General features: G+C 34.2%; 1 protein-coding gene across 1 annotated transcript in view; it reads left to right on the plus strand.

Annotated features, from left to right (window-relative positions):
* Positions 1-14,479, plus strand: part of LOC122535460 — a 30,853-nt gene extending 16,374 nt beyond the window's left edge. The window contains exon 2 of the mRNA XM_043667012.1: positions 13,800-14,479. Within this exon, the coding sequence (XP_043522947.1) occupies positions 13,800-13,887 (88 nt within the window). The 3' untranslated portion in view covers positions 13,888-14,479. The remainder of the gene's footprint in view (positions 1-13,799) is intronic.
* Positions 14,480-15,370: the final 891 nt, after the last annotated feature.

Below are 15,370 nucleotides of genomic sequence, written 5' to 3' on the forward strand. Positions count from 1 at the left end.
TGTCGATCTAATTGTCAGTTAATAAAGTTCCAGTGTTAATCTTATTGTGGATGAATAAATTTTCAATGTCAATTGAGTCTGTGTTAGAGTCATTGGAGGTTCGAAGAGGATAACACGTTTGACACTGGAACTACCAGAAATAGTCGGAAACGTCCATTTTATAATTTTTTGGTTAGACATTTTTATAGAAGTGTCTTACACGCGACGAAAATTCAAGAAATCATTTTCAATGCTAATTCTTTGTAGCCTAGTATTCAAAGTTCGATAAATTGGCAAAATAGGAAGAGTCGTATGTCAAGTTCATAGTAGGGAATATAGGCATTGTGAAAAGGGAAGCTCTTTCTGAGCTTCAAATCCATTGTAGATTCAGTAGCGAAAAAAAATTGTGTGTACAAAAATGCTTTTATATACTGTGACAATTTTCGAGTGTCTTCACTTTGCCATCTGTTACATAGTGTAGGATTAAAATAAAGGAGGGTCCTGTCTCTGTTCAGATATCTCAGGACGAGTATCTGTGTAATAAAAGTAGTACAGTAAATACAATAGATACAACGTTTATTTACAATGTAAATTGTACGTGAAAATATAAATTACAATGTAAAAGTATAAATTATATACAGAATATAATAAATTATTTTGTATGTATAATGCAATGTTGTATTTATTGTAAATAAATACAATACATACAGTATATATTAAAAACAACAAATGTAAAAGTATTTATACAATAAAAACACTGTTAATGTATTAATATATATCGTATTATTATATTACTGTACATTGCAAGATGCATCGTATTGTAAAATATTATAAAATATGCACGATCGTCCACGACAAGTGCTGAATATTAAAAACAAAAGTGCACTCCGAAAAGTAGAGGCTCCGAGCCTTTAAAATAAGCCGAGGTTCGTCACTTTTTCGTCAAAATTACAACAACATCTCGATATTTAGCGTCCGAATATTAATGGCAGCCGGCTATATCCCGCGTCGATGTATTCCACGTGGGGATCGAGGGGAAATTTGCCACGCAAAATACCATAATTTCCCCGTTCGACGATACACTTCCCGGCCGCTGATATCTCCGATAATATTCAATTGTCACGTACTGCGCACCGTCGTAAATCCTCGCCGATCCTCGTAAATTAAACGCGAGTTTCGACGGCCACCGATCATTCGGGATCTCGGCGATGATCTCCACGAGATCGAAATCACACGCGGCCGTCACGATCTATCGGGGAGATACAAGCCGACCTTTCGTCGCGAGATAATCGCGCGATAGCGCGACGAACACTGTAATAACGGGCGGGACGGTTTCTTCTTGGTGTGTCGGTCCCCGGTTTCGGGCGATTTTCGGACCACCAACGAAAACGGCGACGCTCTCTTTATCGTGATCGATTTATGACCGCGCGGGAACGGCGCCCGTGGCGACCGGGGCAACGCGCTGCGCGCCACGTTTAAATCCAATGTAATTGGATGTAATGGAGTTGGTGGTTTGTCTAATGCGTTGAAAGGCCTGATGCGGGTAATTGGACAGGGATTTGAAATCAATTTTATTGGAAATAGCTGGCAATCTTTCAGTTTGATGGCGCGGCTGATTTATCGTTGTTTGTCCGTGCGTCGAATGAAATAATAGAAATTGTTTATAGCAGGAACAATAGTCCCTGCAGTTGCATCAGCGATACAAGTACTATAAATTCGAGTTAGCTGACGTGGGTTATAAAAAAAAAAAAGTAGCTCAGATAGGAAATGAATAATTTCGAAAGGGTGTATAAAGTTTAGGTGTAATTAGTTTTTTATAATTACTGAGAGTGTAAGCTTTCTCATCGAGTTTCATAATCTTGCGATTTGAATGTTATCGATACAGATATCATAGCAACAATATTTTTGATTAAGTTAAATTTTAGGTTTTGCCTGAGTTTTCCGTTCGATTTAGGTTAGCTTGTCTTCTCAATAATTATCTAAATCTTTTGTATATTTGTCCATCATTAAAAATTCTATATTTTATATTTTTTTTTCCGCAAAATATTAAGAATCTTATTGCCTTTCGAAACAACGAAACTGAGAATTGTATTTCTAAAAAATACAAAATATAATAGAATTAATGCTACACATTGATGACAACTTTATAGTTTGTAGTATCTAATACAATCTTACGTGGTAATGATCTCACAACAATCATTTTAATTCAATCTTCTACAATTTAATAAAAATTTTCCCTTAATTTTAAATATACGGAGTTAAGATCCTTCGTGGATTAAAAAGACGTGTAATAAAAAAGAGTCATTACAAAATAAAAATTGGAATAAAAAGGATTATTATATAGCGTTACAATATATAAATAGAATAAAAATGAAAATTAGCAGATCAGCAAATTGGGTTAAATATGACGAACATTTTAATTCGATCTTTTACAATTTAATAAAATTTGTCACCTAATTTTAAATATACGGAGTTAAACTCCTTCGTGGATTAAAAGAACGTGTAATAAAAAGAGTCATTACAAAATAACAATTAGAATAAAAAGGATTATTATATATTATTACAATATATAAATAGAATAAAAGTGAAAATTAACAGCTCAGTAAATTAGGTTAAATATAGCGAACAGAAAAATTATCCCCATTATAATGTCAAGTATAACATACATATTTCACTTGTGAACGATTCGACATAAAAAAACACGCATAGTTTAATTTTGTAAACGCCAGTGACACAGACTGATCCTAAAATTTAAATACCAATACGAACGGATTAATTACATTGTAATTTTTCATCTCCTAAATCACGCAGAAGGAATATAATCGCGTGCGTAGAAAGAGATCCAGACACACGTTAAAATCGATCAGTTCCAAAATCACCGAAACTTTTCGCCGCGCTTTTCCTCAATTTCACCAATATAACAATCGGCCGGACGTTTCGCGGCACACCTCGTGTACAACTTCGTGGGAGCAAGCTAGAGAATAAATCATGTTACAAACCGGCTCGTTTGGAAAAATGAAGGAAAGAAAAAAAAAAAAAAAAAAAAAAAAAAAAAAAAAAAAAGGAGCGGCGAATAGAAAAGCCGAACGCGACAATGATCGATGAAGCGGCGGCGGCGGCAACTAATAAGACAATGTAGGAAAATTAAAACTGTCCTCGATGGCAGGAATTGATTCGGCCTCGGCTGGCAGGCAACACTCGGGGAAGCAGGTGAACGCGGCCGAGAGCCGGCCGAGGAAGAGGAAGATTGCCGCGTTGCGCAAAGCACAAAGTAATCTAGCTCGGAATGCCGAACGTCTCGAGCGCGATCCGCGGTTGCTGTTGCTGTTGCTGCTGTAGCTGCTGTTGCTGCTGCTGCAACCGATGCCGCCTGGGCTCCTCTGCTTTCACGATAACCAGCCACCGTCTATAAATCATCGGCCGCGCGAGCATCGTTTCCGCGTAGGCCGCGGCGCGTGGAATTTTCTGGCCTCGAGTCTAATGGCTCTCGGCCGCTCGGTTCACCTCCACCGGTTCGTCCGCCTCCTGTGGATATCTTAACGCCGCAAAAGTCACCGCCACGTGGGAGGAAAGAAAACGCGAATGGAGGAATAATAATAAATGCGCGCGGAGAGGGTCGCTCTTCGATCGAGGTGCGTGTGTCGCCGCTTTCTCGCTGTTTCCTGTCGTTGTTTAAGTGGCGCGAAAGCAGGAATATATATATATATCTTTTGTATATTTGTCCATCATTAAAACTTCTATATTTTATATTTTTTTTCCCCGCAAAATATTAAGAATCTCTATTGCCTTTCGAAACAACGAAACTGAGAATTGTATTTCTAAAAAATACGAAATATAATAGAATTAATGCTACACATTGATGACAACTTTATAGTTTGTAGTAGCTAATACAATCTTACGTGGTAATGATTTCACAACAATCATTTTAATTCAATCTTCTGCAATTTAATAAAATTTTTCACTTAATTTTAAATATACGGAGTTAAGATCCTTCGTGGATTAATATATATATATATATATATATATATATATATATATATATATATATATATATATATATATATATATTGGTCGAAGATCTTGCGTTTGTGTGGGAAATTTAGAAGTACCAGAAGTTTTTCAAGGTGTGTGCGTGTAGATATTAGCTCGCGATCAAACCGATTTTTCCAGGTTGAACTGTCAGTCTCATGTTGCTAAAAACATTTTGAAGTAGAATATTAGTTGTGTCTACGAGTAATTTTAAAATTAATATCAGTAGTTAAAGTTAATATCAGTAATTAATATTAAACAAATATCAGTATTGCCAATTTTGTATTGGTAAAAACGATGGCCATTTTGAAATGTTATATTAGTTGCATCTATGATTAATTTTGAAATGAATGTCAGTAGTAATTAATGTTAAATAAGAATTAGTATTTATTCCAGTTTGAATTGTCAGTCTTGTATTACCAAGGACAGAGGCCATTTTGAAATGGAATATTAATTGTATCTATTAGTAATTTTAAAATTAATATCGGTAGTAATTAATATTAAACAAAAAGTATTTTGAACTATCAGTTTTTTATCGCTAAAGGCGGCCATTTTGAAATGGAACATCTACGAGTAATTTTGAAATTAGTAGATCAATAGTAACGATTAATATTGAACAAATATTAGTATTCATTTTAATTTGAATTGTATCAGTCTTGCATTGGTAAAAACGACGGCCATTTTGAAATGAAATATTGATTGCGTCTACGAGTAATATTAAAATTAGCATGAATAGTAATAATTAGTATTTTATTTTATTTTATCCTCATTTTTATCAATAACTATTTAATAAAGCAAGCAATATTCGCACAACATCCCCCCCCCCCCCATAGAATATATTTGATTTTGTCAATAAATCTGGGACATTCTGTATAAAGCAACAACATTTGGGAAAAATGACCATCTAAGTTCCACTTTTTCAGTTAAAGCGCTACAAAATTGTATTAAAAAAATCAAATTACATTAATTATATACATACAGATATTCCTTTTTCGATTTGTCTTCAATTTAGCACGATTTTGGCCTTTTTGCCGTTCGAGTTCATTTGAGTTGATCTAAGATCTGACTTGGAAAACCTGTCGAACTGTAAGCTGCACATTCGTCTAAGAAAGATACACGAACACCTCGAGTTGCGTAGACAGTTCATCGACATCCGGACTTGGTCGCGAACGAAATTAATTGTCTTTTTCACGGATGGCCACAGTCGCTAGCTAGCATACAAAAACAGGTTAACGACGTAACAAGGGAATTCGAAAGTTGAATTTGAAACAGTTGCCGGAGGACACTCATGAATAAGAAGTCGCTTAACTTACGCCTAATGTCCAATTTCCAGCGCCGTTCCAAGAAAATCGACGTAAAATCACACCGGCTCCCTTACGTACACGACATATCCGTTTGACATATCACTTCATCAAGGTCGAGCCAATCTGCCCGGAATGGTGCAAGGCACGTTCGCCGATTTAACGACGAGTTGAAAGAGATTCGCTGAAACGATAATTGAGAAAAGATTGAAGTCCCGGGGAAATTGTTGAACTTTCGTTTCGTTCTGAACGCTGGGATACTGGGAAAGGTTTTATTCAAGGGTTTTTTTGGGTTTCGAAATGACGGCGGTGATTTAACGTCACCCTGTGTATTTCGCGATAATAATCAAATTCCTCTTTAAACTCTCATTATTCGGTCGCGCGTTTCAGGCATTTATAAACGAATTTGGGGTGTCGTTTAACACCGAAAGTCGCAACATTATCGAAACTACTAATTATAGCGAATAATTGGGAGTATTGTCCGGTACGAGAAGAGACCATGCATATTAAAAAAATCTAGAATCATACGAAGAACTCAGAAGTTAATTCAGTTTTCCATTAAAAGTCATTTTTATCAAACTTTTCAATTTTCGTGCTGTGGTTCAGTTATAATTTCATAATAATTGTGTTATTTATTACGACTGAACTCGTTCCGTCGATTGACCATTTTAACAACGAAGGAACAAATTAATTTCTGAAACATGCTTTGATGTAATTAACAATTTTGAAAACTATTAATCATGAAATATTTCAAAACTGTTAATTATCATATAAAACTTTCTAATTATGGTGATATTTAAATGTAATTGCACCTCTGTGGTAAATATAATTACATCTACAGTATATAATTGCATCTCTATAGTAAATACAGTTGCATCTACAGTATATGATTAAACTGTGATTAATATTAATTAACACATTGAACGCGATACAAATCACCGATGGTTCATATATACATACGTCTCCAGTCATACTTTCAAAAACATAATTCAAACTGAAAAACGAATCTAAATATAAAGTTCTGGGAGGAGAGTAAATATTAATTCAACAAAATTAGTGTTACTCATCTGTGCAATCTTAGAACTGTGCTTTCCCAGAATATATAACGCGCATAATTGAACGCCTGTTGTATCAAACAACAGTTTCGATATAATTGACAATCTCGAAATACCTCGAAACACTGTCGATTATTAAACATTTCAACTTCCAACATCAAGTGGAAGCTGTTGGTACCGATCGTAGTAATTTCTACCACAGACGAGATATATGAAAGTTGTGATAAATCCGTAAATGATGGACAGAACTCTTTCTGATATACAGTAGAATGACTTCAGTTAATTATTATGTGGTTTCATTCGCTGGTTCTCCAACTCTTTGCGATTAGGTGGGTTTAAAATTGTCCCATATTTTTCTTCAAAGTTAACGCATGGTCGGATATCTTTTAACCAACCTAAACATGTGTTTCAATGAATTTCATTTAAAACGTCAGTTGCATGGTGGGATTATTTATGCTCCACTCTGTAATAAAGAATTTGTTCATTTTGAGAAATAGTTTATGTTTAATAATTGAAATAAACGTTCTTTCCCTTTTTTTATATTAAAGAAAAACAATTATTTAGAGCGCACTAAAGCACCAATAATTTTTTATCATCATCGGTATTTTCAGGTCCGTAAGATTCAATGTCTGTTCATATATCTCGTCTGTGCTTCTACGATTATAAATTTCGCCAATAATTATCGCTACATTCGGAACATAGTAGACTCTGTTAATTGTATAATATGTATACATCCTATGTGGATCCTATGTCCTAGTATTAAACTACTTGCCTCATATGTGTATGTGGACCGCATTAAGAAGAAGATTTAGAAAAACAGTTGAAAGATCAAAGAGGAAAGTGATCGTAAGCTACAAAACCTCCTTAAAAACCGAATATCTTTCGTCATGTGAAGTGAAACCCAATGCCAAATTAACAGCAGAGTCCCATCTCTGGGAATGTCACGCAGAAACAAGGGAGACAGAAGGCAAAAGCGCAATGTTGCAAACGGCTGGCGAGCCCGTCCTGCGGGCGATGCAAAATGGGAAATGTCCGTCTCCGGCGGAGACGTGCGTGAAAGGCGGTCGACCAGCTGCGCGCCTCTCTGCTCCGCTTCGGATAAAACGCGCGAGAAAGTCACGGTTCGCGATCTGCTCGTGGACGATCGTTTCGCCGCGGCGAGTTATCTGGAGTATCTGTTTCACGGAGTGCGTGAGAAATCGCGATCAGAAGAATTGGATCGGCGATCATTTTTCTCTACAGAGATTGTACAATGCACGCGGGCACGCAGATGCAACGTCAGACGTTCACTGAGAAATGAACATGTTAAATGATACGTGCAGTCATTTCACGAAGCTGTCCGAAAGAAATTGAAAGCGTTATGCAAGACACTTTGACGATTCATTAACATCTTGCCACGCGTGTCGAGAACTTTTCGTCCCAAAATTGCAACATTTTCTCAGTTTTAAGTATATTTGAATTAACGATCAAATATTTAAAGTATGTATTATAATAAATAACATATAATTATATATTTAAATTAAAATTGAAATATTTAAAGTACATTTGATTAACATTCTCTCGTATTTAAGTATATTTAAATTTAATCCTACCTAATCTACTTTAACCTAACCTAAGCCTAAACCCGGGCAAAAACAAATGATAAGTTTATTAATAACTTCTTAATAATTTTTGTCCAGCGACGTGTCGACGAGTTCAAAGGAAAACAGACTGAAACGATTTTATTGTACACGGTTCGGTCACTCGTTACGGTCCGCGAATCAGGGGTTAACGTCGTAGTGAGAAACGTATCTTTACGAAACACATTTAGAGATCCCAGAAGTTTTAGTGTCTTCTCTCAACAAAAAGTTACAAATTTGCATGAACATCAGCTGTCTAATTAAAAGGTACACACCGTGTGTAGGAAGCGTATCGTCGTGGCACACGCAACGAGCGATTCATCAAGCCAGTTGAAGCGACAAGGAACGATGACTGGCGCGTTGCAAGGTCAGCCTCCTGCACCTGAAACGAAGGAAGGAAGCCGGCGCGACCGAGAGAGTCGTCGTGGCAGCCTCCCCGATCGCGATCGCATAAATCCAGGTCAAAACGAGTGCACCGGCTCGGAGAGCGCGGATTACGCTCGAAGGGAACAAATGACGCGTCTTCATACGCGTAGCTATCTCGCTCGAATCGTTTGAAAGTGTCAGCGGAATGTTTGCGCGAAGGATGATTGGACGGATCGGAGGTATCCCGTTCGTTACGATCTGTCGATGCAAACAGTTTCGAGTTGTATGGACAGGCTTGCCAATAATATATGCATTACGTTGGTGGATATGAAACGTCGTTTATTTGAAGATCGAAGTTTACGGGGCTGAGTATCGGATAAATTATGTTATCGTTGCAGCCGATTAATAACCGTGTTAATTCATTCGCTTTTCGAGGGGCGAACGTTTGTACGCTGAATCGAATTCTACAAGTTGTTTCAACGGTACGAAATTTTATAATTATATTTGTGTTTTATAATTTGTGAATTACAAGCGTGTTATATTTTATATTATTTTATATTATATTATATTATATTATATTATATTATATTATATTATATTATATTTTATATTATTTTATATTATATTATATTATATTATATTACTTTATTTTATATTATATTATATTATATCATATTATATTATATAGTATAGTTTATATTATATTATATAGTATAGTTTATAATATACTTGTATAAACTGAATCGACGTGTGGCCACTTGAAGCTATAATTATATTATAATTATTATAATAATAATTATTGTAATTATATTAATTATACTATAATTATTGTAATTATATTAATTATACTATATTATAATTATTATATTAATGTAATTTTATAATTTTTATTATATATATATATAGTAAAATCCAATTATTATTATATATATATTTTTATTTAATATACATGCGCGTAATTATGAGAAGAATTCATGAATTTTAGTGTCTTGGACAATGGTAACTCAAAGAAACCGTCAACTATTCTCGAAATTTTCATTACAAAAGTCTCAACTCTAGAATCCATGTAATTACATTCATCGTGCACGTTCTCTATAATAAAATTGCATTGTTTCACCGAGACAAATTTTCAAATTCATAAATCAATGGAAGCCAACATATTACGCGTAAAAATCGAAAGATCACGAGCGTTGCCGCGCAGCTTTACTACCATTTAAACAAACGTGTTCGTTTCCTTGGTCGCGATCGTGTCGATGAAAATCAAATGTTCCGTAATTATCCGCTTGTCACGGGTACAACGCTATAAATGACATAAATTACTCGGGCAGAAACGGCCTAGTCATTGCTGCAGTTTTGCCAGATGGTTTTCGACGTGTATCCAAGCTGGAAGGCAATCGATCGGAACAAGATCTATCGAAGAAAACGAATCGTTTCGTATTCTTCGTTTGCCTTGTGCAGCTGTCTCTTTTCTCTCTATATACTTTATCACTTCAGTTCGTTAAACGTTTGTTAAACTAGCTGTTTCATGGTGCTAGACCGCTTTTCTATCAAAGAAAAGTCAGTTCAATCCCTTGGTTTCGTTGTATGAATTTTATTTCTATCTCTTATGGTTTTTTAATATGAATTTTATTTTTATTTCACATCTGGCTGTTGGTAAGAAATTTCACTTCGAACTTTAGTTTTCTATCAGCAAATAATAATATCGCTTCGATAGAAAATTATTATGTTAAAGTGGACAAAATTGATAGTTAAATACACTTTAATATTTAATCACGTAATTGAACTTAAATTATTAATTAAGATAATAAAGATATTAAAGTCGAAGCAAATTTAAATATTGGAGCGTTTCGTTAATTGCATTATTTATCACTTCATTTATTTGAACAGTTTATATCATGCTATGAAAATAAATTGGTTTATGCAATTCATGTCGCGACATTCTTAAAGGAAACAATTTTCTGTATAATAAAATTATCTGTAAATAACAACAAGGAAATAATATAAAGAAAATTTCAGCGATTAGATTTGAAAGTAAAATTCTGCTTTGTTATAAATAATAACAAAACAATATTAACAAAATTAATAATAAAATAATGATATATTATTATTATCTGATATTATAATTTATTCAACATGAACGGTCAAAAATGGCTACGAAGACCTTCAGCCTAATTTTAAATAAGATTATCGTATGTCGAAGATTGAACAATATTTCCAAATTATGATATAAATATATAAAAATATGTATTTCTCATTTTCAACACACTTCTCCAGACACATTCCTCAAATTATTTCGGACACGAATAACTGAATACATTAACCTTAAGAAGTTATTATTACATTACACGACAATCGTCCGATACGTCGCGCGGAATGACACGTAAAACTTCTGTCGTCATCTGTGTCCCATAATCAGAGATCGTTCTTAAACGACTCGAAACTTTTTTCTATCTTCGTCTCGTACGTTTCCTTACATCAAATTTATAAATTTGTCCCGAGACGCAGCCGGGCCGGTATCGTGCAGCGTGAATACGCGCGTTCCGCGAGCCGACAAGCGTGACGGATGAGCTGGGACGCGGGTCAAGGAGCGAGACGCGCCTTTTAAGAACGAACACACGCGCGTCCCAGAACGGATTTTCTGTCAGAAGCCTCTGCGCGCTGACGAAACTTACCCTGAACCGTTCGACCCACCGCGACGTTGTCGACGTTCACTTTAATCGTCGTTTGAAAACGTAGGCCATCATTTGAATAAAATGTTGAACGCTAGAATCACCGACGATTTCAAAGCACATTTCCAACAGAAACATTCAAATAAAAAGAACCGAACTTTGCGGTTTTAAACATTTTGAAATCGTTCAAATCTCTGAAAATAGATTGCTTTACATCTGTAAGATTTCTAAGAAAAATGATAAATCGGTCGTTACCAAAATAGTGTTGAGAAACGAACGTTGTCGTGAAGCAAACTTTTCTCTAAATTATTTAATTGTTTGATTGTGTCAAATAAAATGTTATTTCATGACATTCGTTTTGTATTTTTCAAATAATTTCCAATTTCAGTTGTATGAATTTCATCTTCTGCTGAGACTATTTATTATTTCAAATGATTTCGCGAGCCTATATATATTTCGTTCGCATCAGTTCACTGTACATTGAACTTTCTAATGCAGAAGACAAAAGAAAGTAATTAATATTTACGATTAAATGTATTTTATAAATATAGCGCTGTCGTCAAACGTGAATTACACAGAAACCAAAGAAACCATCTTCATCAAGTTTGTCCAATTCCTGAAAACTTAAATACCAATCGCACGCTCGTTCCAGCAACAAAAATTAAAACATTTCCAACGACTGTAGATCTTTCAAATCATCGCCTATCTCTCCTCATCATGAAATCAAATTGTTCACCATAGATGTCTTCTGTTACAATGTAACTTCCATTTAAAACCTCACGCCGAGCTACGTGCAAACACGTAGCTTATAGAAAATGAAACAAGGAAACGAGATTACTTGCCCGTGAATGGAATTATATATATATATATATATATATATATATATATATATATATATATATCCTGAACGGAATATATATATATATCCTGTATCTTGTATACATTATAATAAGCTACTATACTATACATATAATATAATATAATATATATATCCTGTATCTTGTATAACGATAAGAATTACGATCGTGATTGCTGAATTTGAGAGAAAGGATCGAAATGACAGGCGGGGAATGGTGGACGCCGTGTTTTAATGCAGGGGAAGAAGTTTCAATGGCAGCGATCGATAAGTCATCAGGTAAACGGAAGTCGTGCGGAACCGGTTACCGACGCGGTTTGCCCGAGTTCACCCTTTCCGTCCAATTATCCTCTTACGGATCGTTCGTGCAAACCTGCACGAGCAGCGGCGCATTGTGTCGTGCCGAAATCGTCCGGGGCAAATTACATTTTTATGGCGGTGTTTCGTGACGGCGCCCGTTCGACCTGATACCCTTGACAAACGCAGATGCGCGGCCGCACGGTGACAGCCGCCGCGGCGTTTCCCATCGCGCCGCCGCCGCAGCATCTGGCCATCGTTCGTCCTCGATTGCACGCCGCGGAGCGAACGAGTAATTGATTCGGCGCGTTTAATTTCACGAAAATTGCCGCGAGACGCAAGTGCCGCTAATGGTTATAATTTACGGAAACGGGACCGGTCGGCCGCGTAAAGCACCCGAGAAGACGGTTCATTATTCAACCTGCAGAGGCCTCTGTACAGAGAGAAAGAGAGAGAGAGAGAGAGAGAGAGAGAGAGAGAGAGAGATTTTCGCCGGAAGGTCTCTTCCACGGACTTAACCTAAAACCATCGACTTCCGCCTTTTGAGGTCGCCAAGAGGAACTCTTGCATTTTGATTTCTTTGGTTGTTACAGAATCTCTTTGCTTCCTCTTTCCTTTTTATCTTTAGCTGTGCAGTTCTTTTCAAAAGTAATTAGTGGATTAGAGGTTCCACATGTATGTATCACGTTAGTTTATTTTGTTGTACGTATAGTATACGTGTATGTCAAATAATGTAATATGTCGTATAACATATGTACATCTATGTCAAATAATATATCATATGACATGAAATATAGTATATTATAGTACATGTATGAATATATCATATTATATATCATATGATATAAAATATAGTATAAATAATAAAGTATGTATAAAATAGTAGTATGTAGTAATAATAGTAAAATATAGTATAAAGTATAAATAAAATATAGTATAATAATAAAGTATGTATAAAATAATATATATCATGTATCATATATAATATATGTATATATATATACGTCAAATAATATTATATATCATATATAAAATATAGTATTCTATAGTATATGTATAAAATAATATATCATATCATATATTATACATAATATATGTATATATACATGTAGGTCAGATAATATTATATATTATATTATATAAAATATAACACAGTACCAAAGTTGTACCATTTCAAAGTTTGAACCATTAAAACATAGATAAAGCTTTGCAAATTTTTTCTAATATATATATATATATCTGAAATAATGTATCGTGCAATATATGTACCTGCATATCAAACAATATTATATAATAGATCATATGATATATTGGAACTTCACTCTTGGGAAAAATTTGCAAAGCTTTACCTACCTTTTAATGGTACAAACTTTGAATCTCTCAGAATGTTCTCAGAATTTTTATCGAAAGGTAAATAAATATTTCAAATTGAATGAAAAGAAACACTTTTGACTTTCTCGATTTCAAAATAATCGATAGAGCGTTTAAACTGAAGAAGATAGTGCTGCTCCTTAATACAAATTGAATGCCAATCGAATAATAATTATTTTATTATAAATTCAACTTAATTTAAACTTACTTTCTCGCGTCTTGTGCAATACTAATTAAACTACTAAATTAATTAAAAGTTACAGTTCTCCAATAAATGGCGAAAACCAGCTGTCCCGCTCACTCACGATCGACAATTTTCTTTCGATTGTCGAGCTCGTGAGGTGAAAGGCTACCGAGCAGAGTTCGTTAAAGTGCAACAGGGAAGTGGATCTTGAATAATCCTGTTTCCGACGTGCGTCCGATCGCAAGATATAATACACTGTGTACTGGTGTACACGGGACGAAGTTGAGACAGACACAGTGAGGATGACAGAGCATCGATCGATCGATACTGAATCAACGGTGGATCTCGTTGGATCGGGCCGCATTGTTCGATCGAAACGAACCGTGTAGATTCACGTGGAACGTCGGCCGAAGGAAGATTACGCCACTAGACCCGAACGAGGAGGACCGGCCGATCGCGCTTGTAACCCGTGATTGAACCAACATCGCGGTTGCAACGCGCTCGCGCGTCCTCCCTTTGTCACGAGCGCGCGTATTCCCTCAAACTCAATCTCTATTATTCCCGATCGGTTGTATCGCTTCAATCATCGGTAAAAAAAGAAACCGGTTATCTTGATTTAATAACCGCCGATGCCATTCGAGTCAGACGTCAGACACGAACAGGAATAAAGTAGATGCTAAGATTGCTAGAGGCTTCGATTTGATTTGATTTGATTTGATTTGATGTGTTGGGAATTTTATCGGTATGGTTTGAATTGGTGGAAATTGTAAATGTATTAAAACACATACTATTTTGTAATTCTAAATATATGTGAAATATATATTTTACAGTTATTATATTTTTATTATTAAATTATGTGTATATATATACATATATATATATTTACAGTTTAATTTAGGATATGATATTCATCACATGTAAATGAAACGTAATTTATTCGTCTGTATAATAATTAAAATATGTGTATTAGAAATATATATATTATACATATATTTTACGTATATATATACATATATATATTTTACAGTTATTATATTTATTTACAGTTATTATATATATTTTACAGTTATTATATTTTTATTATTAAACTGTATATATATATTTACAGTTTAATTTGGGATATGATATTCATCACATGTAAATGAAACGTAATTTATTCGTCTGTATAATAATTAAAATATGAAGTATGTGTATTAGAAATATATATATATTATACATATATTTTACGTATATATATACATATATATATATATATATATGTATATATATATATTTTACAATTATTATATTTTTATTATTAAACTGTATATATATTTACAGTTTAATTTGGGACATGACATTCATCACATATAAATGAAACGTAATTTATTCGTCTGTATAATAATTAAGATATGAAGTATGTGTATTAGAAATATATATATGTATATATTATACATATATTTTACAGTTATTATATTTTTATTATTAAACTGTATATATATTTACAGTTTAGTTTGGGATATGATATTCATCACATGTAAATGAAACGTAATTTATTCGTCTGTATAATAATTAAAATATGAAGTATGTGTATTAGAAATATATATATTATACATATATTTTACGTATATATATACATATATATATATTTTACAGTTATTATAT

Source organism: Frieseomelitta varia, unplaced genomic scaffold, assembly GCF_011392965.1.
Source record: "Frieseomelitta varia isolate USP_RPSP 00005682 unplaced genomic scaffold, Fvar_1.2 scaffold_727, whole genome shotgun sequence".
Taxonomy (NCBI): Eukaryota; Metazoa; Arthropoda; class Insecta; order Hymenoptera; family Apidae; genus Frieseomelitta; species Frieseomelitta varia.